Source organism: Cyrtonyx montezumae, unplaced genomic scaffold (genome assembly GCF_038088225.1).
Source record: "Cyrtonyx montezumae isolate F1298 unplaced genomic scaffold, pur_monq_1.0 scaffold_10, whole genome shotgun sequence".
Taxonomy (NCBI): domain Eukaryota; kingdom Metazoa; phylum Chordata; class Aves; order Galliformes; family Odontophoridae; genus Cyrtonyx; species Cyrtonyx montezumae.
The window spans coordinates 30,784,485-30,808,531 of NW_027071826.1; the positions used below are offsets into that span (position 1 = coordinate 30,784,485).

General features: G+C 43.0%; 1 protein-coding gene across 1 annotated transcript in view; it reads left to right on the plus strand.

Annotated features, from left to right (window-relative positions):
- Positions 1 to 24,047, plus strand: part of GALNT16 (polypeptide N-acetylgalactosaminyltransferase 16) — a 57,924-nt gene that overhangs the window by 26,213 nt on the left and 7,664 nt on the right. The window contains exons 2-14 of the mRNA XM_065754561.1: positions 222 to 397; positions 3,251 to 3,349; positions 7,297 to 7,364; positions 8,840 to 8,905; positions 9,788 to 9,909; positions 10,857 to 10,944; positions 12,579 to 12,663; positions 13,702 to 13,805; positions 17,536 to 17,662; positions 18,622 to 18,714; positions 19,797 to 19,880; positions 20,133 to 20,274; positions 21,661 to 21,777. Of these exons, the coding sequence (XP_065610633.1) occupies positions 222 to 397; positions 3,251 to 3,349; positions 7,297 to 7,364; positions 8,840 to 8,905; positions 9,788 to 9,909; positions 10,857 to 10,944; positions 12,579 to 12,663; positions 13,702 to 13,805; positions 17,536 to 17,662; positions 18,622 to 18,714; positions 19,797 to 19,880; positions 20,133 to 20,274; positions 21,661 to 21,777 (1,371 nt within the window). The remainder of the gene's footprint in view (positions 1 to 221; positions 398 to 3,250; positions 3,350 to 7,296; positions 7,365 to 8,839; positions 8,906 to 9,787; positions 9,910 to 10,856; positions 10,945 to 12,578; positions 12,664 to 13,701; positions 13,806 to 17,535; positions 17,663 to 18,621; positions 18,715 to 19,796; positions 19,881 to 20,132; positions 20,275 to 21,660; positions 21,778 to 24,047) is intronic.

A 24,047-nucleotide genomic window follows, 5' to 3' on the forward strand; every position in this document is an offset into this window, starting at 1 on the left:
AACCCAAACTACTCAAGTCTGCAAGGATAACAAGGCCTGCAGTTTTCCTCAGTGAAGGCAATTGTAACATTACATTTGCAAGATTTCTGCCTTCCCCCATACCTGACCCACTTCCAAATATGTCACAAATGGCCTCCCTTCCCTTAGTGTATACATCTAAATGCATTTCCGGTGTTGAAACATCAATCAGCTGCTCTCCCTGATGCTTATCTCTTCTCTAGATGACAAGGGCTCCCCAAGGAGAGAAGAACAGCAAGAGGGCTTTTGATGAGAAGGCTTATCTGTCCTCAAAGCTGCTGAAGGCTGGAGAAGACCCCTACCGCCAGCATGCTTTCAATCAGCTGGAGAGTGACAAACTCAGCAGCGACCGGCCCATACGGGACACCAGGCACTACAGGTACTGTGCAGCCCTTGCTCTGAACCATAGCTGCTGCTTGCTGTGGGGAGTCCAGGGCCTTCCTGTGTTCTGCCCTGTTAACAAAGGAGTTTTGGTTCTCCAAGGAGTTTTAGTTTTGATTCTCCAAGGTCTATTACTTTGTTTCGTGGTTAATCTGGAAAGGTCTTAAATGCACAGAGACCCCTAGGTAATTCAGTCCCAATTTGTTGCTCTTCTAGCATGTCTTCTCTCAGGTCTGGACACCATCCTATTACTTCAGTGTTTGGGTTTCAGCAGAGCCCTTCTGTTGCAGCTCAAATTGCTTGACTGGAAGCTGTTTTTTTGCATAAAATACCCCATCCTCAGGCTTTCTCAGTGAGCCTCTATCCTATCTGCAAGGTACTCAGCTGTTGCAGCATTGCTTCACTTTGGTGTTTCTCACCTGCTGTGAACTGGCTGTCTAAATTTCATTTGGTGTGTTCTTTCCAGGCTGAGTGTTATGGTTTGGATGAACACTGCAGAGATGGGGATGAAAATAATGAGTTTTTCATGTTCAGACAGTGAATATTTCATGGCTTGCAAAGTGCTCTTTGTTCTGTCCTTGTTTCACTGGGGGTGAATTTATTCTGCTGACTGAGCTCATCTATAAGTTACTACCAGTGCCCAGGTAATTATTTTGTTCTTTCTGTGGTACAGAAAGATAACACTGTACCTTGAAGATGATAGGTTTGATAGTAATAGAATAGTGCAAGGCAGCTACTTCAAAGAAGAAAAAATAGAAGCAAAGTAAGCATGTCTGAAGCACTGGTGTCTGTTTGAAACCCAGATCTAGTGTTGTAGATACACCTCTTAACTCCTGGGAAGGGGAAACCAGACATCTAACTTGATTGAAACTGCAAAAGGTTGTCAGGAGTCATGAAGCTTTGTGAACCTGCCAGCACTGACAGCCATCAGGGTGCTTTGTGAATGGAAGTGGTTGGGACCTTGGTTGAGAGGTGAAAGTCTTCTGTTCCTGTTCCCCAGCATAGTATTCAGGATTGGCTCACTAGTGACTCAGAGTCAGTGGTGCATGTCCTTTGTTATTGTTAATCTGCTGTCATGTTCCAGCCTAAAACCAACTCCCTTCAAAGATAAGTTATTTGACTGGATCTATGATCTGTGATAGTGTGCAGAGGATGCTTTCTGTGGAAAACCCTACCTATGCACTTCAGTCTCAAGACATATATATATATATATACATACTGTTCCCCGGAAATGTGTGGCCAATTCAAGCCTCAGCTTTACAAAAATTCCCTTGAGTAATAGGGACTCCCTAAGCAGTATATAATCAGAGTAGATAGACCTGTTATCATGTTCCTCCTATTTGCGGGGGGTTCAATTTGAGAATGAGGGTGTCGTTTTTCAGTACCATGTCACATAGCAATATTAGAATGGTTGCTGTGCTGATGTCTTAATGTAAGGACTTATTTCTAGTGATACAAATGAGATGTAGTTTGAGAAATCCCTTCCTTCTGTCAAAAATGGCTGTGGCTCAGTTCAAGGAGTCAAGGATGGCTAGGTCACTGTTGTATTTTCCTCAGGCACCAAAGCACAGGTGGGACTTACTTGAGTCTACATCCGTCAAGCTAATTCTGACCATGTAGCTAGCTGGCTTTTGATTCCAAGCAAAGGTAGACCCAGCTTACAAGCACAAACTTCATCTTTGTTTTGTGATGCTCTAATAATAGTGAGATCTTGGAAAATCTTTCTAAAATAACATGTACACCAGTATCTTGTTTTTCTACTTGCTGGTGACTTAATACATTTTACATTCATTAAATCATGGAGTTATTTTGAAACAATAATAAATGTGGTATGTCTCATGTCTGGTCTCAAGCTTTTCACTTCAGTTTTTGTCAGGGTTTCTCTGTATGCTTGAAAATTGATGTAAGATGTAATTGTCTCCTTAAAGAAACATTGCAATGAAAAATACTGGTAGCTTTAAACTAGCAGAATTGAGCATGATGATAAAAATAGTTACAGTTTAGTAAAAGCCATAGAAGAGTGATCAGTAAATATAAAGTAAAACAAGAGGCTTTAAGAAATAAATTGTGTTCTGTCCAGTGATGTATCTAGTCGAAGCATGGCCTTGAGCAGTTAAAAATAAAAATGAGCCACAATTCTAGGGGAACACGTCAGTCCAAATCTGCCATTTCTTGCACATGCAAGAGCAAGATTCATAGCTGTGAGTTGTTCTCCAGAGTGTTTGTTGTCCACAGAGTTTAAGCAGTCTTGGTGCAACTTGATTCTTCATTCTGAGTATGTGGATGAATATACATACCTAACATTTCAAAGTGAGATGGGGAGACAGGAAGAATTACTTTCTGTTGCTATGTGAGGTATTAATGTTCAGAAGAAAAGCTGAGGAACCTCAGCAGCTCCCTGAGGCAGATCACAGTGCTAGATAGTGTTTCCCCTTTCTGTTATGCCCAGTGTCCAGAGAATTTGAATCGATGCCTGGATCTACTAGCTTCATGCATCTTTAGCATGTGCACATCCTATGCATGAAGAAACTGGTGTTTACATGAAACACAGGCAAATTCATGGAATCCACAGGGTTGAGCATTTGTTCCCCAGGAAAATCATGTGTTCTCATCTATAATGCATGCAGCGAGATGAGTTTAGGTAACAGAGCCTCAATGCTTTTGACTTTTAGCAGCCACAGTTCTTTTCAAGCTCAAAGGGAAGCTCAGGCTTCCCTTCCTGCAGCTCCACTGTGCTGTTTCTGTTTTTTGGTCGATTAGTTCTTTTCTCCTCTGGAAGTTGTAGACATACTGCTTCAGCAGCTGCTGGTGGAAAGTGTTTGGCTCATACTTCTGCTGTTCTGTGTTGCAGGTGCACCTCTGTACGCTATGATACAGACCTGCCAGCTACCAGCCTCATCATCACCTTCCACAACGAGGCTCGCTCCACACTGCTTCGCACGGTGAAGAGGTGAGTTCAGCAAGGAGGGCTGACCCCTGGGGGGGCACTGTTGCAGAATTAGACATTTGCCAGTGGTTAGGCAAGCAAGGTGGGTGGACCTCCCCTATATGCTTTGTGTCTGTCCTAGAGATGGGTCTGGGACTTGGGTCAATTTTCAAAGAGAGTATCTGCAGGTAGCTGCTGGATAGTAATTGTGATGGGATCATTAGCAGTAGGAAAGGGGCTACAGGGCCTGACTCCACAGGTGGGGAATAGTCAGTGTGGGCTTGGTTTGGAAGATTGAAGGAACCAGAGGGGGACAGTGTGGGCTTCTAGATGTAGCTGAGGGAAGGATTATGGGAAGGGGTGTTTTTTAAATAGAAATATGCAGCCAGTCTTTTGCTAGGGTATGTGTTTCAGGAGGTGGGGCTATCCTGGTGAGAGCAGAATGTGCAGTTTTTCGAGCAGAAAGCTTATAAAAAAGCATCTGAACCTAATGGCCCACTAGGTCTCCCCTGAGGCTTTGCACGCAGACCCTGCTGTATGTACAGGACACTTGCTATCTTGTGCCAGTAGCTCCTTATGTCTGAGTATTAGCAGTAGCCAGATCTATCAGGTAAATAGTGACACAGGGTCTTGTCTCCAGGCAGAAGAAATTATCTGTACCACAAAGCAGTGCTCAGCTGCTCCTTCCCCTCCCCATCATCCCTGGGGAGGCTCTTTTCCTTTTCCTTTTTACATAAGAAATGCCCTTTGCCCTCTGAGTTACCAAGCCTTTGTTCAAATGGTCCCTTAAGCCTGCAAGCAAGTTCAGGAACAGCTTGTGAAGGCTGAAAGGAGATTGAATTGTTCAGGTAGAAGGTTGAACTCATGGTATCACTAACAGGAATGTATTATTCATCATCATCACTTCTTCTCCTGTCAAGTCCTGTGGGCTTAGAGAAATGTACTTTGTGAATAAATAACAGGCTTTTCCAAGTTGCCCTCATGGTTAGAAGGCTGGGTTTCAGTCTGACAGCTCTGGTGCTACTGTGTTTCCAATATTTTGCATTAACCCATTTTGCCTTTTTACTCCTTATTGTTTTCTTTTCATTTGAACCATAAAATAGAGCCACTGCTCAGAAAATTAGCAGATTTATTTGGAACTACAGTGCTGTTAGTAGGATGAAAGCAGGAGATTTCTGCTGATTATATCATAGGTCAGACAATAAATGGTTAGGTGCTTAGAAGCTGTGGTAGTGTGATCCTTAAGAAAATCTCAAGGCAGCCAGTCAAACAGATGATGCTATGATAATAAAATGTAGAGAAGATGACATTCAAAACAGCCGTAACCCATGAGGAGAGGAACTGATATCCAAAACCTCTGCTGGTTATGTGTACCAATGGGCAGATGAGTGTTGCCAGTGCATAGTGCCAGGCTTGCTGAAAGTAAGATCAGCTTCAGATGACTTCATAGATGACTGCTGGCATCTATGTCCAGTTTGTTTTGAGTATCTCCAGGGATAGTGACTGCAATATCTCTAAGCCTTCTCTTCTTAAGGCTAAATATTCTCAGCTCTTGCAACCTCATCTCATACATGTGGTGCTTGAGTCCTCTACTCATCTTAGCTGTCCTTCGCTAACTGTGCTTGAGCATATTCTTGTTTTCCTTGTCCTGGGAAGCCCAAAACTGAACACAACACTCAAGAAGTGGTCTCACCAGTCTCTTGAATGTGATGTTCTGCATCCCAGAGTCCCCAGCAAAGACCCTGAAAAGTGAATCTAGCTGTTCACCTGCAGTTCTGCTGCTACTGAAGCAGCCCTCTAATAAGGAACTATAACTTCAAAAAGAAAAAAACAAAAACAAAACAGGTCAGCTGGATGGCTTTTAGAATGGCTTGGCTTGGAAGAGACTTTGAAGGTCATTTAGTTCCTACCAGACCTCTGTCTGTGACTGGAGTCTTTACTGCCAGAGGTTTACAGTCAGTGCATCTGATTAACTCCTTGCTTACATGAAATGTCAGAAATGTTCCTGATACATCCCTGTTTGGTGAGGGGTCCCAAAGGCTGAATTCTTGGGTTCTATGGCATTTGCAGTGGCGCACAGCCAAACACTGGCTAGTAGCCTTTACTTTAAAGCAGAAGAGGTTTGAGAATCTTAAGCAGAGATAATTTCAGAGAAAAAAAGAAAAAGAGATGGCATCCATGGTCTGTTGGGAGATGGACAAATCAGCAGAGAAGGGAAACTTGGCAGTGTTGAACTAGTGTCATGGAACAAAGTAGGGACATTGACACTGAAAGAAGAAAGTTGTAAGAAAAGAAAAAGGAGGGTAAGGTGCCCTTGAGATGAGGGGAACAGTTTCTGTTTCTGCTGTAAAAGAGGGATTATCATTGGGATTTTGGAATCCTCATGATTTTGTGCCTAAGAGTAATCAAGCGTGCCAATCTGTGCACCTCACTGAACTGAAATACTAGGACTGCTGTGTTCCTTGTTAAAAAGACAAGGAAGACGAAGTACAAAGAAGATTAAGTATCTTTTCCGAGGATCCACAACGAATTATTGCAGAGCTGAGAGCAGAACTAGGTGTCGAACAGTAAGTAGTGAACTCCTCAAGAATATTTCTTCTCTGCTGGGAGACTGAGTGAACAACTGAGGGAGAGAGAACAAATTATATTGCCTTTTTCCCAGTTATGTTGAGTTGGAAGACCCAAAACTTGCGGAGAAAATGTGAGTATTACTAATAGGGTAGCCAGAGAATGTATAGAATAGCATTTTACAGTAGTTAAGCTGTAAGATGTGGACAGTCAGGATTGTTAATGTTTTGCATTAAGTCTGCATGAACAAGAATTTCAGTGCAGGGCAACTTTGTCTGTAAAATATGTGGATAATGGCTATTCTTGGAGCAGAGGCAATCATAAATGCAAGAGGGAATTTAGACCTGCCTTCCACCCCACTATGCAATGCTGAAGTATCCAAAGGAGTATGAGGCAAGAGCAGCAAATGAGATTCAGCTTTGAAAAAATGTAACTTCTGTCATCTAGGGATGTGTTAGCTCAAAATACAAATACTCTTGAGATGTATGAAGTAGCATAAATCTGAAATAGAGTAGGATGTGAAGCCAGACAGCAGAGCAGACGTGATTTTACAGAGTGGGACAGCAGAAATCCAAGGAAACTTGGACATTGTGTGCAAAGCCCAAAGTTTATGAACAGTTAATTCAAGTATTTTAAAACAAATGAGTGGAACAAAGAGGTCAGAATGAAGCTGCTGTGACTCTAGTGCCAAAATGTATTGACCACTGTGGAGAGTGTAAGCTCTTATCTTCCTTCCTTGTATGTGAAAGCCTGGGTGTTGTGGACGCAAGCCAATTGCAGCTCTGGAGGCATTGCAGGCTACAGTGGGGTCCCAGCTCAAGGAAAAGTCTGTGCCCTCAGCAAATGTCATGGCTAGTTTGAGAGAAAGACAACAATCAAGTGAAGGGGAAAAAACCCAAACCAAAAGAAGTCCAGAGTATTGACAGAGAAAATTGCTTTCTTCCTAAGGAAGAAAATCTGTGAGAAAAGACTGAGAGCACTCCTTGTTGGGAAGTGTCACCTCTCTTTCTACTTCCCAGCAGTGATGAGCTTTGCCCAGAGTCTGGCAGATAGAAATAGCTTCCTGGCTGCCTCAGGGCTGGCAATCCTCTTCTTTGACTCTGAGGAGGCAGAGAGCATGCTTCAGCATCCTTGGCTAGGTGCTTCTAGGAAGGCCCTGTAACCATCTATCTAGTTATGGGGTCCTTCTCAGGTTTGATTAAGATACCATAGCTTTCTGCGATGTTTCTGCTTTCAGTTCAGCTTCTGATGGACCCTTGTGCAAAGAGCTGTGTTACCTCTTCCACATTACTGAGTTTGGTATTCCTGCTGTGAAGCATAGCACAGCAGACTTGTGTCAGTCCTACCGTTGTCATTAATATGGCAACTCACAAAGATTGTTTTTCTTCTCTGGATCCCTGCAGTGTCCTGAACCGTACCCCTCCCAACCTCATCCAGGAAATTATTTTGGTAGATGACTTCAGCTCAGATCGTAAGTATGGACCTTGCATTTGTTATTTTTCCTTCTGTTCTCCCTCTTTTTGGTTGCTTTGTTTATTCTCTTTTTCACAGAGATGCCATCACGTCTCTTTTCAAGGGAGAAGGAAAAGGGAGGTGGTATTTCTATGCATAATTCAAATACGCATGGTAGAGGTGGATGGTGAAATTAGGTATTAAAGCCTGTGAGGGTTTCAGAGTCTCATTTGCATAAGGATTGAGCTGCAGCCAACTATTGGAGCTGGATGTTTTTTGAGCACCTCTGACAGAGTAGTAAGTGTCTCACATTCAGCACCTGAAAATTCCAATACCGTGTCAGTGGCCAAAGTGTTCCAGATCAACACTAATGGATCTCTGGTGCCAGTATTGCACAGGGCTCAGCCACAAACTTCCATTTAGGCTCCATAGGTAGAAGAATTCTTCCATAGGTAGAAGAATTTTCACAAAGCCCCGTCCTTTACCAGTTCTTATTTTTTCTTGCTGGCAAACAGATATCTGTGGTTCTTTAGTTACTCTACTGAGGCATCTGAACAGAGCTACTTCAGTACCTGTTTGAGGACTTAGTTCAAATCGTGGCTTAGCCAAGTTGTGTGATGCTTTCCCTTGTGGCAGATGTATCCTGGAGAATGGAAATGCTCCTGCAGGACCGTGCCAGGAGATGCCCTTTGGCTGCTGGCTTTTGCATTCTCCTTAGAGCACCACACCTGTGGAAGGATGACAGTGGGAAAGAGAGGATGTGAGACAAAGAGGAATATGGAATAAAGAGAGTGCAGTTTGTAGGCAGCCTAGCCGATGGCATCCTGCATGACCTGGTGCTCATTCACATGGCTGGGCTGGACCTGATAGCTGTTGTTCACTGTCGTGTTCCCTGAGCGAAGGAAATGAAGGATGGCACAAGCTCCTGGCAAGCCACCAGCAAAGCCCTCAGTAGACATCCTCGCATTAGTGTAATGGTGCCTCCAGGGAAGCAGATCAACACTCTCTGGCTTACATTAAATAAAATCAAGCAGGAAACTGCCCTAAGAACAAATGTTGGGAAATGCCCAAATGAGCCGCTGAGGGCAAAGAAAATGGATGAAATCATTTTATGTGATGGGATTCTCTCTTGGCACTTCTGCACTTTGCAGCTCTGGCTCCCTGTAGTCCCTCTGTTTCATCAAAACCATCCATTCAGTGCCATGTTGCCAGCACATGCCCCATTATTCTTGTGAAATGCTAAGTGCAGGAGGATGGAGGTCTGGCCTACTGGAGTGTCGTGAGGCACAGGCTCAGCTGTCGGAGGTGGGCAGTGGGCAAGCAGTGCTTGTTTGTATACTTCAAACAGGAGAACTGGGGCTGTCAGGCTGCTATTAAGTGGAAGCAGAAATTCCCCTCCCATGGAAATATGAGAACAGTTAATTGAAGTTCTCTACTGAAGTCAGATAATTTGTGTATGTGTACCAAATGTTTTCTTTTTTTGTCTTCCTTAAGCTGAGGACTGCCAGCTCCTTACCAAGATCCCTAAAGTCAAGTGTCTACGAAACATCCGTAGAGAAGGTGAGTGTAGGTATAAAGATTTAACGGATTTGCCCACGCGGCCCTGTTTGTCTGCCAGCTGCATTTGTGTTCTTAACATTGTGGTTCGTTTTTGTCAGTTTAAGGGCTTGGTGTCCTAATGTGGAGGCCCTGTGAATGGAGGACGTGGCTTATCAACTCTCAGACTTCAGAGCTCTCAATTCATAGTTTAAATGAAATGAGTGCTATCCAGAGGCCCTGGCTAGAACAAGGACAGCATTTTAAGATTTTTATGATATAGGCACAGATGGAAGTCCTGTCTTCAGGTTAACTTCTAAAGCTGTCAGTGTACAGTGGGCCTGGAGCAAAGATCTGAAAGGGGAGATTGGAGCCACTGTTCAGTGCATGAAAGTTATCCCAGGTTTTGGGGTGGTCTGTAAGAAAGTATGGAGATACTTGAGAGCCAAAGCAGCACCTTTAACCACAGGGCAGAGTAAAGAAGAAAACAGATGAGAAGGAAGAAAGGCAGTTAAAGAATAGTGTGTTCCTATGGAAGTGGTGAGAGGCAGCAGGGTGCTCTGGTAAGATATAACAAGCAAGTATGGCCCAGGCAGCAGCAAGGTACCTGTGGGAAGGGCTGGAGGGGAAGAGAAGTGTTGTCAAGGCAGGAACCAGGTGAGACTTCAGTGGCATGAACAGAAGCAGCAGATGAAGTCATTCTTTGTGTATTGGGAGAGCTCGATTTGATGTGGCCCCCAGGAGATGCCCTACCAAAGCTGCTCTCCGCTCCTGCCAGTGGTGTTGTATTGGAGAAGCTCCTGGTCTTCTCATGTTTTGTCCACATGAAGTATTTTAATTCCTGAAGGAGGCTCAGCTGTTCACCTTTCTAACCTTCTCTTTTTCTGCTGTCCTTTCCCATCACAGGACTGATTCGTTCTCGGGTGCGAGGAGCTGAAGTGGCCACTGCTGACATTCTCACCTTCTTAGACAGTCACTGTGAAGTTAACAGTGAGTGGCTACAGCCCATGCTTCAGAGAGTGAAAGAGGTGTGTGCCATCTCCCCCCTCTGAGCTGAGCATGTCTGAGACGGATGAATCCTGTGCCCTCGGGCCTATTGCAGGCTTCCTACCTTGCTGATCTGAGTACTTGTTTACATTTCAGTCTTCCCTATCCCAGTCTTTGTCCTGGCTGGTTGGAGCAATGGCTGGAGCACTGTGCTGCTAGAGTAGGTTCAAGGGCAGGGCTCAGGCCTTACTGATATACTTTTTGTGCAATTGTCAATGTGGAATATGTATGTCAAGTGGAATATGCATGAACAACAGGCTTTTGCTGGTTGTGTAATGCTGGCTGAGCAGAAAGAGCTCTGCAAGGCACAATATGGAGGTTTGGTTGGAAGGTTGTGGAGGCTGTTATGTGGCAGCATGATGCTGGTTTTGGCATTACCAGCTGTTTCATCTTAGATTTCAGCTGCCAAAAGACTTGTCTTCAGTGCTGTGGTGATAATTTGTTACAATCTCAAGTTCTGTTTATTAAAAAGATTGCAAAGTAAAACTACCCTTACAGCCAGTGAAGTATCCTAGTTCCTTAAGATATTATATTTATTTCAGCTTGCAATTGTTTCTGGTCTGATTACAATGAGTTAATTCAAGGATGGTTGAGCAGAAATCAATAGATATCAAAAACAAGCACAAAACCTTTGGGGCAGTGATTCATGTCCGGTGTCTTGGACAGGAAATAGAGCTGTTTCTTGGCAGCACTTCTGGGTATGTGGGTCCCTTGCCTCATTCCGTTTATCCATGGTGTACACTTGGCTAATACCCAACCTTCTCCATTTGGACATAGTGTACATCGATCACTGCTAAGCTGTCAAAACTATACTGGAAAAGCCAAATAAAAATTTGCATGCTACATGTGCAGCTTTGTTTTTTACGATCCCTGGCAGCTTTTCCAGACCTGACTGTTTTGTTTTTTTATTCCCTTTTCTCCCTTTCAGGATTATACTCGAGTGGTGAGTCCAATCATTGATGTTATCAGCCTGGATAATTTTGCCTACCTGGCAGCATCAGCAGATCTGAGGGGAGGTGGGTATAATGAATGGCTTGTGATAGCTAGGCCTGAGAGATGGTGCTTAAGGAATAATTGATGTCTACTTCAGCTTAAAAAAAAAATAGTGATGCTCTCTCCTGATGGGTTTTCTGTCCTCCTTTTTCTGCAAATTGCTAAGTCAGATATTTTGCAGAGTTGAAATAAAACTCAAATACTGTTTTGTTCTTGAGCTTGCATCAGTATTTTGCAGTTTCAGGGCTCAGCTAACTGATGAAGAATATGAGTGTATCCTCTGGCCAATTCACCTCCTATCAGCAAGTGAACAGCAGGATTTTTGGGCTCTGGCACTCAGGCCAAGCAGTGTGAAACACACTCCTCATGTGCTTTCACATGTTCATAAACCAAGGAGTTGAACTCTTTACAGTTTCCAGTAAGGGAAGAAGGGTGATAGCAAATAAAATAGGTGAAAGCCACTTCTACGAACTCTTCTCTCTTCTCAAATTCCTTGAGGTCTGTCTGGCATCTTGGGCTGTTTCTGTCTAATGTAGTTTGCACCTTGGGAAATAACCACTAAAACAATGAGGAGGAGATTAAATTCTGCATGGACACACATCATTGCCATGCTTTGTCTGCTCTGCATGATATTTAAGTACTATGGCAGTGTTCTGGTTCTGCAGCATCACATGGACTGCATGTTTTTGGACAGCGTGTGAATATGAACCTTTGCATTCCCTTGGAAGCTACATGTGCATGCATGTTACCACAGATGAGGATTCAGAGGGCTCCTGAAATTCTGTGTGCATGTTTTCAGACCTGAGAGCAATTCACCTCCTGGTAGTGATTCAGGTAGCACATACTCACTGCCTAGGGCTCATCCTACCTTTCCCAGGCAGGGGTTGCTTTCAGCTTAGAGTCCAGAGACGAAGCTCCTACCTTGTGTGAGTCTGGTTTGTAACCGGTCCCTACACTGTATGTATATTGGAGTCTGACAGCCACTTCAGCTGCTTGCTTCTGTCTGCCAGGCCTCTCCTGAAAACTACCACTCTCCTAGCAGCTGAACCCTCTTGTGGGTATTCCTGTGGTTGCCTGTAGTGTCTTCTGCCCTCCTCCTTCTGCTGTGGCAAGAGGAAATGTAGGTAGCCATGTTTCACTGCTGCATTGCTTGTTCACTGAAGGCTACTCATCTGTGGCTAACCTCAGCAGTGGTGTAGTGGTATAGTGCTGTGATGTGCTCAGCTTTCCACCACAGGCCAATTATAAATAAACAGCAGGCTCGGATGTTAAAATGGTTAAAATGATCTGCAAGCCTTTGTTCCCAGAAAACATTTCATTCCACAGAGTGCTTTGATTAAAGCTGAATAACTCTGGCAGATGGAGAGGTGTAAAATAGACTGGCCAAAATGCAACAACCCTAATTAGTGTGTGTCACTCTGACAACGCTCTCCTGAGGATGTGGAATTAAGCAGAGACCTGTGCTGCTGAGGGAAGAGGATGCCAAGACAAAATTGGCAATTTCTTGGCTACATTAAGATAAACTCTTCCCATTTTGGCTAGACTGCAAGGGGTGTTGAGGAAGGAAAGTAGATGTAGCTTGTGATGTAAAGGTGGGGGCTGAAGCTAGTAGAAAGCCAAGAACAGAACAAATCTGGCATGTTTCTTTTCTTCTCAGGATTTGACTGGAGCCTTCACTTTAAGTGGGAGCAGATTCCTATAGAGCAGAAGATGTCCAGAACAGACCCAACACAGTCTATAAGGTACCTATCTCTGACAGACTGTCTGCAGTCCTCCAAATGCCTTTACTGAGCCTTTGCCATTATGGCAAGGAGCACAAAGGGTTGTCTTGCTGAGAATAAGATATCATGTTTTTTACTTAATAAAGGGAAACTTTTCATGTTATTTTTGAAGAAATCTTGTAATGCAGTGATCCCTAATTCTTCAAGTATTGCTCCCTGAATATTATATTAATAGCAACTATATATGGTAATTGGCTTGCAGCTATGCTATCTCAACAAGCTCTTTCTTCCTGTTCTGTATTCGATTTTAGTTTCCCTTAACATTCTGAATGCTTTCAGAAATCTTTCTGGAGGTTTTTAATTACCTCTGTCTTCTAGGTGAGGAATTAAGGAAAGCAGCAGCTAAACAATCAGCTCAGGAAATGTAAAGCAGAGCTTGGAGCTTAGTCTCACCTAGTAATTTGAGAACAGAATTAACCTTCTCTCCTAAGCAAGTGTGTCCACGCATGGACAGATAGTGTTGGCTGCAGTGGTTATTGCCAGCCTTGCTGCTGTGTATGTGGTTCTGAGTAATGTAGAACATGAAAAGTCCTGGTATAAAAAGTCACAGTGCTTGTCTGAATAGGCAGACAGCTCCCTGTTTATAACAGAAGTGTCATTTTGTTCCTTTACATAATTTGTGAGTCTCTGTTTTGAACTCAAGTAGCCAGCAGTACATGCAGCAAAGCCTACCATGTCTAGTTGGTGAATGCTGCCATCAGACAATGCCTCTGTCATTCCTTCACACTGTGTGTATTTGTGTAAATTCAAAAGACACAGCATTATTCATGTAATGCTTGCAGCACCATCTAAAGAAAGATGGGGGAGGATCTAGTGAGGGCATCTCAGCAGAGCAGGAATGTGATCGGCAGACTTCTGTTTTCCTGTTTTGAATGAGAGATGATTTCTCAGCCCTGGACAAATTGTCTCCCCTCTAAAATGAAGGTGATGGTAATGACGGTGCTGTATGCACACACGTATGTGAGCTTATATAAAATGGGCTTGTGCTTTCTTTTCCAGAACCCCTGTCATAGCAGGAGGCATCTTTGTGATTAACAAATCCTGGTTTAACCACCTGGGAAAATATGATACTCAAATGGACATCTGGGGAGGAGAAAACTTTGGTAAGCTTATGGTGTCAAGGGAATGACACACTAATGCAAAACCATTTCCCAGTATTCATCATTTAGCAGAGCTCTTCTTTCAAGATCTGCATGTTGATATAAGATTGCAGACATGGTCAAGCTATTGCCACACGGGACAGAATTTTATGTCAGCTTTGTGCTAAGTAAATGGAGACTACCAGGGCTATTGCTGTCTTATATACATATGCAATATTGTATGAGTGCTTCTACAGTACAAACAAGTTAAGAGAATAATAACAATAAAAGCCTCTCCTGATATTTAAATTGTTGCTTACTTTTGGATAATATTCCTCCAGTCCTTCACATGACAGTCTGTGTCACTGGGGATTAGTGACAAGAGGAAGAACAACATTGAAAAGAAGTTCATGGAGTCCTTGAGCATTTGGGGTATTTGATATAAATGATGTAGGTGGATCCGAAGTCTCAAAAGCCTTACTCTACCCTTCAGTCACATAGATTTTTCTCTTGCTAATGCTGACAAAACAGGTTTTCTGTTTCTACAGCTTCCATAAATACTGCATATTTGGAAATAAATTCCTTTAAAGAAGAATTCATATGCTATCTTCTAGCACCTGAAGGGCCAGTTAGGAAGAAAGAAATAGGATGAAGAACTTATTTCTCTGAAAACAACAAGGGCAGCTGCCTTTTTTTTCTGAAATGTTCTCTGAGACCCGTAAATAAGATGTTTGGTGGTAACAATATCAAGGTACTAGTTTTTTAAACAAAATATCTAATAGTGAGTGCTTGTCTTCTCACTTTGCTGAGGCCCTGCTTCAATCTCATGGCAGTCATGATACTAAAAGGAGATGCTCAGCCCCGGGAATTTAGGATTAGGACTCAGATGCATTAGGATCTCAGCAGTTCTAATTACATCAACTAAGGACTGTAGGTGGAAGTAAGAGGAAGCATTTACCTAGGCTTGACAGTCCCCTTTCCTTTGTTCCTTGGACTCCTCTGTATGGCCTGACTCATCTCCCTGCCATCACCAGCCCTGTTCCAGCTGCAGAGCCAGCCTCTGAGCTTCACCTGTGTAAAAGCTGAAAACCCCAAAGATGGTGAAAGAATACTTATTTAGGCTTTTCATTGTCTGCTGCTGCCCATCAGGGAGCCTAGCACTGTCGTTTTGTCTGTGGCCATAGCTGATGCTAAAGCAGAGCTCTCTGCTTTATAGTGGCAGTAAATTACCAGCACACCCACAACTTTTCTTGCACGTAGAGATTATGAAAACCTCTGCAGAACTGCTTCATTTTCCTCCTTCAAACAGCTCTTATAAAGCCTGGCAATGGATGGGCGAGGCTGTGTAGGATTGGGCTGAGGCTTGCTGGTTGTGTCTTGTGCAGTTTCCATTAAGTTTCTTATGTTTTCTCATGCACTTGTCTCATCCTGCACCTTGACTCTTCTTTGACAAAAGCAAAGCTAAGTGCACAGTGCTCTGTATAACAGGGGTCCTTTCCTGACATGCATTGCTACAATGACAGTGTGATAATAGCAATGGGAAAATATTTTACTTTTTCTTTCCCCAAAGCTAACATTTCTTCAGCATAATATGAAGCAGTGATTTCATCAGGGGCTTCTACATTTAGCTTGTTTCTCTTCTGTAGCAGATGAGCAGAAACCAACAGTTTCGCAACAAAACAGTTTGTTTTCCTTGAAAAAAAGTATTTAGAGTGTTCAGGTTCCACTCTTAAAGAAATGTTTTCCATACTTAACTGAAATGTTGTTTTTGTGATCAAGGAAATCCATTGATTGTGTTCTGAAGCACCTTTTACTGCACATTACAATTTTGAGTGAAAAGCAATTGTTTGGATAAGGTCACCTTTTGTTGAGTGAGCTGAGAGAGTAGCCCTTAACAATCTGGATGGGTGAGAATGGCCACAGAGGCCATTTTCAATAAACTTTTTCTTTGAAACTTTTTTTCCTGTGAGGAAACAATGTAAGAGAAGGTTTTAAAGGGCACAGAGCTGGAGGAGCAGGTACATAGGAATGGTCAGGTAGTGATTATCAGCTGCTGAAGTATTCTTCTAGCTGGATGTGAGTAGGTAAGAATTTTTTCAAATATTAAGGGGAAAAGCCACAGCAATAAAATCATTTAAAGCATATATGGGCAAGGTCAGGTGCTGGAAAATGCATAGCAAAAAAAATTCTTGTATGTTTTTCATCAAAAAACGGATGAAACTCCTTAAAATGGTATGCTTGATCTCCATTTTCTATTTTGTGCCAAAAGTCTGCATCCTTTCACCCCTTTGTTAAAGAATTGTCATTTGCAAACCTGGTCATGCAGAGTCTGTCTGCGTGCCTAAGATATGAATACAGCATGAGGATTCTTCTTGGAAAATGGACATTGCTTTAAGTAAGACATGCTGTTGCTTTAAATAAAGCATGCTAACTTGAGAATTTTGTTTTTGTTACGGGCCAGAATGAATAAGAACCTCATTCGAGGAGACCAAATGCCAGCTGGACACTGCACCAGATAGAAACTTATGTCTTTTTTTTTTTTAACTTTTTGTGTATGTGTGTGTGTGTGTGTTGTTATTGTTCTTTTTTGTTCGTTTGTTTCTGAGTCCTTCCTCTCTTCAAAGCTGTAGGAAAGATTGAGAGACAAACTGCAGCTAGTAAGGAATGGCACAAACTGCAGTCTAGTTACTTAGATTAAACGCACCATCTCCTCCTCCCCTCCAAAACAATCCCACAAGCCAACCAACCATCAAACTGGATGAGAAAACCACCACGCTGTTTAAACAACTTTCTCAGGAGCTGTGGAGGAAAGCAGTGGAGAAAGATGAAGGGTGGGATGGTGTTAATGTGTGCACGCTTAGAAACAGATCTGGATGCACTGTTTCTTTTTTTAATTTCTTAACATCAGAGCTCCGTAATTCAAGCAGGGAGACCCCAAGTGAGTAAAGCTTTGTCATCCAATTTTTATTTTTGACATAGTCAAGCAGAACAAGAGCAATGTAATATTGTAGGGTGGATAATCATGATACACTACCATTGCTGGATACTGGGTGGAGGCCAGTGGCAGAAGTAGAGGAGCTTCTTGGCTTATGGCATTCAGTGTGCAGGGAGCTCTGGGCTGCAGGTTCGGGTGATGTGTTTGCCTGTACTTATGCTAGTCTCCTCAGCTGTACTCTTAGCATCTTATCTGGTGTGGAGAGGACAACTGCAGTTCATGTTCAAGCAGTATTTAAGGTACTCTGCTTTCAGGTGGTACTCCAAGTGATACAGCTGGAGGTTTTGGGGGATAGGACTTGTTTCTTTGCCTTCATCTTGTTCTCTTCTTTCTCCTTTGTCTCCTAAACTCATTTTCTTCCTCATGTGATTTGCTTTGTATACTGAGTTCTTAATTTATTTTTCTTCCATCTGTATGCAGAGTAGGTGAGTTACAGAAGTCCAAAGCAAAGTGGGTGTGGGGATGATCTTGATCTGTTACTGAATGCTGTCCTGAAAGGAGCCACTAGGATCTGGTCAAATGGAAAGGTGTCTCACTGAAATGCTTAGGGGGACCAAAAGGACTGGAGTTGCCTCTGTTTTATCAAAGGGCAGAGAGAGTAAGAGAGTTGCCTCTCTTACTGTGGCATCACTTTTTCTGGTTTTACTTTGTAGTAATTGCATCTAGAGAAGAGGGGCAAGAGAGGCACACTGCTGAGGTTACTTTTTTGGAAATGCTGATGATCTGGCTTCAACTGTATGACTCTTGGGTTTCTTTCAGAGCTCTCTTTCCGAGTGTGGATGTGTGGTGGCAGCTTGGAGATTGTTCCCTGCAGTAGAGTGGGACATGTGTTCAGGAAACGGCATCCCTATGACTTCCCTGAAGGCAATGCACTAACTTACATCAAGTAGGTAGTAACAGGTGACCTTGATGGTGGGCAGAATTCTTTATTGTCTTTCTCCCTGATGACAGAGAACAACTTATGGCTGATTATCTGTTCTCAAGGAGAAGATGAGTTGCTGTTGGTCTATGCACAGTGTTCCCTTCTCTGTTGTTTGTGTTGCTGCATCTTGCTTTTTCTCACTCTACAATGGAGATGGTGAGCAGTGCCCCAGGGAGAGACCCTGGCCATTCCTGGATACAGCCCAATGACACATGCCTGGGTATCAGCAGTCCTTACATGTCTCTGTTGTCTCTGAGCTGCTTTTGAGTCCAGAGATCCTACTGAGCTGTGTGTATGCTGAGATAAGCCCTGTGGACAATTTCCACTGCAGGGAAGAGAGGAAGAGAAAGAAGACGGGACCAGTTAAGTACTGGTGTAAGAGCCCCAGACAAGTAGTGAAATCTCTATATTTGGAAATTTCAGAACTCATTCAGGCAAGGTTTTGAGCAGCATGACCTAGCCTGAAGTTAGTCCTGTTTTCTGCAGGAGAGTTAGATCAGGTCATAACTGGAGCTGCATTCCAAGCTGACTTATTCCATGGTAACATTCTAGTCTGGAGAAAGAGAGCAGGGTGGTGGTGAGAGTCAGACCAGTTACTTCTGCAGTAGGGTTATATGTGAAAGAAATCATAGAATCGCTCAGGTTGGAAAAGACCTTAAAGATCATCGAGTCCATGGTAAACTCTGTCTGTTTTGTTGTGGTTTTTATGTGTATTATTATTTTTATCTTCTGAGCAGTAGCATCTCCACAAGGTTTTGTAGAGTTAACGCGTTCAGTCTGAATCTGGCAGTGGTGCCCATTTGGTTTCATGTCTGGTGTTATTGCCAATTCCCTCCTGGCAGACAGGCCCACCTTGTGCTTATTTGTCAGGAGGGCAGGTTCTCCAGCAGCACTTAGCAAAGCATCCCCTTGTTCCCATGTAGGAACACTAAGCGCACAGCAGAGGTGTGGATGGATGAGTACAAGCAGTATTACTATGAAGCCCGGCCATCAGCCATTGGCAAGTCATATGGAAGGTAAGCTGCTCCCAGACCTCATTAGGAGGACTCTAGAAATAGCCAGCTACTAGCAAGAAGTAGTTATTGGATCTTCTCTGGCTCTAAATATGGGAAAAAGAAACAGAGATGCTCTGAATTGTTGACTTGCCAGGAGTGTTACAGCTCAAGTGTCTGACTAACAGGTTTGCTTCTAATTCACTTCATTTTTCCCCCAGTAGCCCTGCATTAATCATTTATGAGGGAAAGGCCAAAGTGATCTATAATGAAATTAAAATGTCAGACATCTTTAAGGGGATAAGAATATTTTCTAATACAGAATGTATGAGCTCTGGAAATGAGAGCTATGCAGTAACTAGACCTTGATGCACATGCAGAATCCAGGGCCCAACAGAACTAGCTGGCAGACAGAGCAGGTTGCTATCTGGTGTGCTCCCCTCTTTGCTGATGGGTGTGTGAGGTGGTTTGCTCATTTTATAAGGCTGATCAATGATGAAACACCTTGTGCTGAAACATAATCTGGTTGTAACTGGTCTCCAGCAACTTCTAAGCCCACTTCTATAAGAACTGTTTCTTCCAGCACCCTAGATAAAGCTATCTGCAGGCCACATAAGACACACTGTTATAGGCTTTTTAGAGTTCTTTGTGACCCAAAAATCAATGGGCACCAATCAAAGAGATGAACCATTCGTGTATACCATAGGGTAAATGCTTTCTAGGCCTTTTCAGGAGCTGATGGTTGTCTAAGTTTCATGGGAAGCTTCTGCAGGAGCACCCAGAGGCTGATGTGCTTTCTTGGTCTTACAGTACCTTTTAGGTGCACTGTGTTATTTTAACATTGTAGAACCTTGACCCTGGCATCTTTCTGAACCATGTGCAAGAATTGCTCTCCAAAGGCATTTATTTCTTTATTTTTCCCTCTTGCCTGTCTATTCTTCTTCACTTCAGGACACTGTTAGTGCTCTAAACCGAGTAACAGCTAAGTGGGAGAATAAACAAGGGGGAAAACTATATAGTCTCCCTTCAAACTTCTTGAATGCTCTTTATTGTCCCCTTTCCTCCTGTTCACTACATTATCTGCAACAACCTGTCTGTGCTTCCAGTGTTGCAGACCGAGTGGAGCAGCGCCGCAAACTGAACTGTAAATCCTTCCAGTGGTATCTGGAGAAAGTCTACCCTGAGCTGAAGTGAGTCAGTTCTCAGTTCCTAAAATTCCCTGGAAGATTTGGGGGGTGGCTTACAACGACAAACTGAACTGTGGCAGCAGCAGGCAAAGAAAAAACAAAACAAAACAAAAAGATGACATGCTTGGAAAAGGTCTTCCTCTGTTCTCTTTGTGGTTAGAGGGGGCTGTATTTCAAATAGGGGCCAGTTGTGCTCTTCTAAGAGCTTTCGACTTCTCTGTTTCTAAAGTGCCTTACAACTGTTCTTACTTAAAGGGTTCCTGAAAAAGACTTGATTCCAGGGATAATTAGACAAGGAGGAAATTGTCTGGAGTCTTGGGCACAGGATACCACAGGGAATACATTGGCTGGCATCGGAAGCTGTAAAGGGACATTGAACAATCCACCTGTCACTCAGGTAAGGTGGGCTTCAGCTTGTTGCTTTGCTTCTTCTTCTGTTCTGCTTATTACCTACCAGTGACTGAAAAGATATCTCTGGCCTTTTTGGATTTGTACAGTGGTGAATAAAGGAAGAATTTGTGGTTTTCTGTTAGTGGTTTTAGTAGTAAACAAGAAAATAAGTTGTGTCCATCTCAGAGCTCTGCTGTCTCAACATACCAAAAGTTAGGTACAGGGTAGGAAGGATTTCATCACCCAGACAGAAGCAAAAGATAACACTTGAATGTTCAGTGGCTTGACTAGTCTGTGCAGTAAACTCATGGCCAGGGTTTGAATCACATGGCAGTCACTGCTCAGGCCATGGCATGGTGGGCTCTGCTTCATCTCCAGCCTTTGGGGCTGTGACTTTCCTATGAGAACCAGTCCTGGGGTGTACTTGGCTGGTACCCAGGCATGCAGGCTAGGAGATTTCCCCAGGGTCAGAAACATTCCTTAGTCCACCACTTGAGCTGTAGCTGCAGATGGTTTGAACTGTGCCATTCTGCAGATGTGTTTGAGTGTTATGCCCAAGCAGAATTTAAATAGACAATACCTCAGCTGCAGTAATTTGGTGCAGCTCCTCTAACAGTGGAGCTGTGCTGGTATATATCAGCTGAGGATTTATGCTCAGTCTCTTCTTTTGGTAGTCTAAGCAGCAGAGAAGCAGCTTGAGAGAGATAAGTGTCACAGCAGGATATTTTATGCCAGAAAATACATATTCACATCTGTTAACTGTTGGAAACCAGTTTGCAGCCAGTGTTCAACATGCCATTTAATCTTACTCATTGTTCCATGTCATTACTGTTTAAAATCTCCAAAGTGTTCTGCATTTTGTGTTTCTTCTTTGGGGAATATATAAGAATATTTGATTTGGTCACGCAACCATCAAATGAGAGAAGATGTCTGAGCTTTGTGTGTGCTGGTGATATTTATTAGCCCATGAATATGGTTGCATGCATTTTACTTCGTTTGATAATGTATGGGTCTCAGTTACCTGTTATAGAATATGTTCGTTATGTAAAATACACAGAAGCAGTTGCACATCATGTAAATCAGGAGTATGGTGTCCTCTATGCAGTGTAGTCCTGACTCAAAGCTGCAGAGCGTGGAGTTGCAAGGTATCCAAGGTTAATCAAGTAGCTCAAAAGGTCAGAGAAGCCCGCTGTAGGTTTTGAAATAGTCATGGTGTGTCAAGCCAGAGCATAAACTTCTAATCAGGTGAGGACTTCAGCCGCAGTCTTCCCAGGGAGCCTTTGATAAGTGTTGAAGTAACTATTCAGATATTTGTACTAACAGAAAAAAACTTCTCCCTCATTTTGTCACCACTGTGATCATAATGGAACCTTTCTTTTTTCTTATTCCAAAGGAATGGGTATTCAGTGACCCTCTAATTAGACAGCAGGACAAGTGTCTTTCCATTACCTCCTTTTCTACTGGCTCTCAAATCACACTGGAAGCCTGCAATCAAAAAGATGGCAGACAGGTAATTGTGCACCTTTGTTAATCACTTCATTGTCACGTACCAGTGTTCCTACAGCAGCGCATCCTGCAGGTGCAAACCCAGTACTATCAAAGCGTGTCAGAGTCCCTGCCATCCCTGCATTTCCCTCTCTGGTGTGCTTCATAAGTGTAGATATATGCAATTAACTGTGACCAAAGAGACTGCAGACTACACTAGTGTGTGGGTTTCTGCCCTGCCCAGGCTATCTGCACTGTGGTTAGCTCCACCCCAGTGGCATCCACCTCACTCTGTGGATACATTCACATTCAGGCAGCTCAGTGCATGGATGAAGCACGGCATCAGGGTGGGTTAGATAAGCAGCAAATACTTAGAGAGACCTGAGAAAAGAGTATCATAATAGCAGTGTGTGCTATCATTTGTTAGTTTACTTAATAGAATAGTTTAGCTGGAAGTGCCCTTCAAAAATGGTCTGGTCCAACTGCCCAGCTACTTCAGGGATGATCAAAAGTTAAAGTGTATTAATGAGGGCTTTATCCATTTAGAAGTGAGAGAACTGTGTTCTTTATGCTTTCTTTGGATGTGTGAACAGACATTTAAAACTGAGTTTGCGCAACTCATTTGAGAAATATCAGCTAGCATAGAACAATGTATGTTCTGGAAAAATACACAGCAGCAGTGTTGGCTTTGCAGTATTCCCATCAAAATGCAGACGTATATCTTTGATCTGTCAGGACACTTAGTGTATATTGCCAGTAAGAGAAGGACATGTTGGATGTATTCTCAGTAAGAGAAGGACGTGTTGCTCTCGCAGATATGTGATATGCCTTTTTATCAGGACTGGTCAAAACACAATATGTGACAACACTGCACTGGCAGACAGTGAATGGACACGACTTGATTCATCCCTAGTTTTATGCTTCCCTTTACACCAAGAGGGAACAAATTATCCATCATATAGGGTTATTCTGGCTCTGTGTTTTCCAACACATCTATTGTTTTGGTAGCCCAAAGATAGGAGAAGGCTCAGCTTGCTACTCTAGTCTCCTTCAACACCTCTTTTGTCAGTACTTTTTTAATGCTGTATCTATCTCTGGTTTTAATTCTTCCTGAAAGAAAGCACTGAAATTCAGTCTTGCCCATGTGTGGGATGCCTGTGTAAACTTTCCCCTGGAGGTCTGGTTAATACAGAAAAGTCTTGGAGAATTGTCACCATGAATATAATGGGAAGACTCTTAGTTTGGATTAGCCTTGCAAGGATATCCAAGGTGGGCTGTGCTTGCCTGCTCCTTACTCCTTTTTTCTTGTTGGTAACCATTCATCCTCTTGCTATGTAACTAGGTCACTTAGCTTCCTCTTAGGTGCCTTGCAGCATTTTCCTCCCTGGCAGCAAAGAGGACTCTAGCAGCTGCCAAAATCATCTCTTTCCCCACCTCCTGTGTCATGGAAGGACAAGAGCCCCCTGGAGGGGTGTGGAGTACAGGCCCTATTAGCCAGAAGAGACATTAAGCCACATTAACACATGCAGGTTCGTTCTACTGCTGGAGTGTAGGATTTATTGAGCCTCGATGTGTTGATTATATACAGGTTCATTATAAAGACATGCATGCATGCTTAAGGATGTGATTTGTTTTCCATTACTTTATGTGAATAAACTGCATTTAAATCAAGGACTTGACCTAGAAGATGATTTAGCCAACTGACTGTAAGCGAGGATTTTGTTTAAGCATTTCAAACAATTAGAGACTGATTTGAATCACAGCTGCCATTCCAAATCTTGCTGTGGCTGAATGGACGAGGTAGGGATGAAGTGAAAGAACAGCATGTGAATTTTTAATCTAATTAGGGTTAACGTGCTCTGAAATTTTGGGGTTGCTTTAGAAGTCAGAAAATCCCATTTTAGAATTCTACTCAGAAATTGAGATCCACATACAGTGCTCAAGTTTTTTGCATTCTTGGGGAATGTTGCTATGGTATCTTCCTTCCTTAAACACAACAGTAATAACTGTTAATACTGGTATTGGATTTTAATTAGTTAGAAGTCAGTCATCTTTGCAAACTGATGCATTCTCTCTCCTCTGCCTCATTTCTGGGAGGACTACACGCTCATTTTGGGAACTGACTTTCTTTGCTAACTGCCATCTACAGTGTGAGGTGAAACTAAAGGCTTTTACAGGGGTCATCTGGGTTAGCAAGTAGGATTCTGGCAACAAAGAGACAAGACGGAGAGGGAGTTTGTCCTTCCTGAGCTGGCAACTTGCAAAACCCCACCTAGCATGTCACCCAAGCCCAGC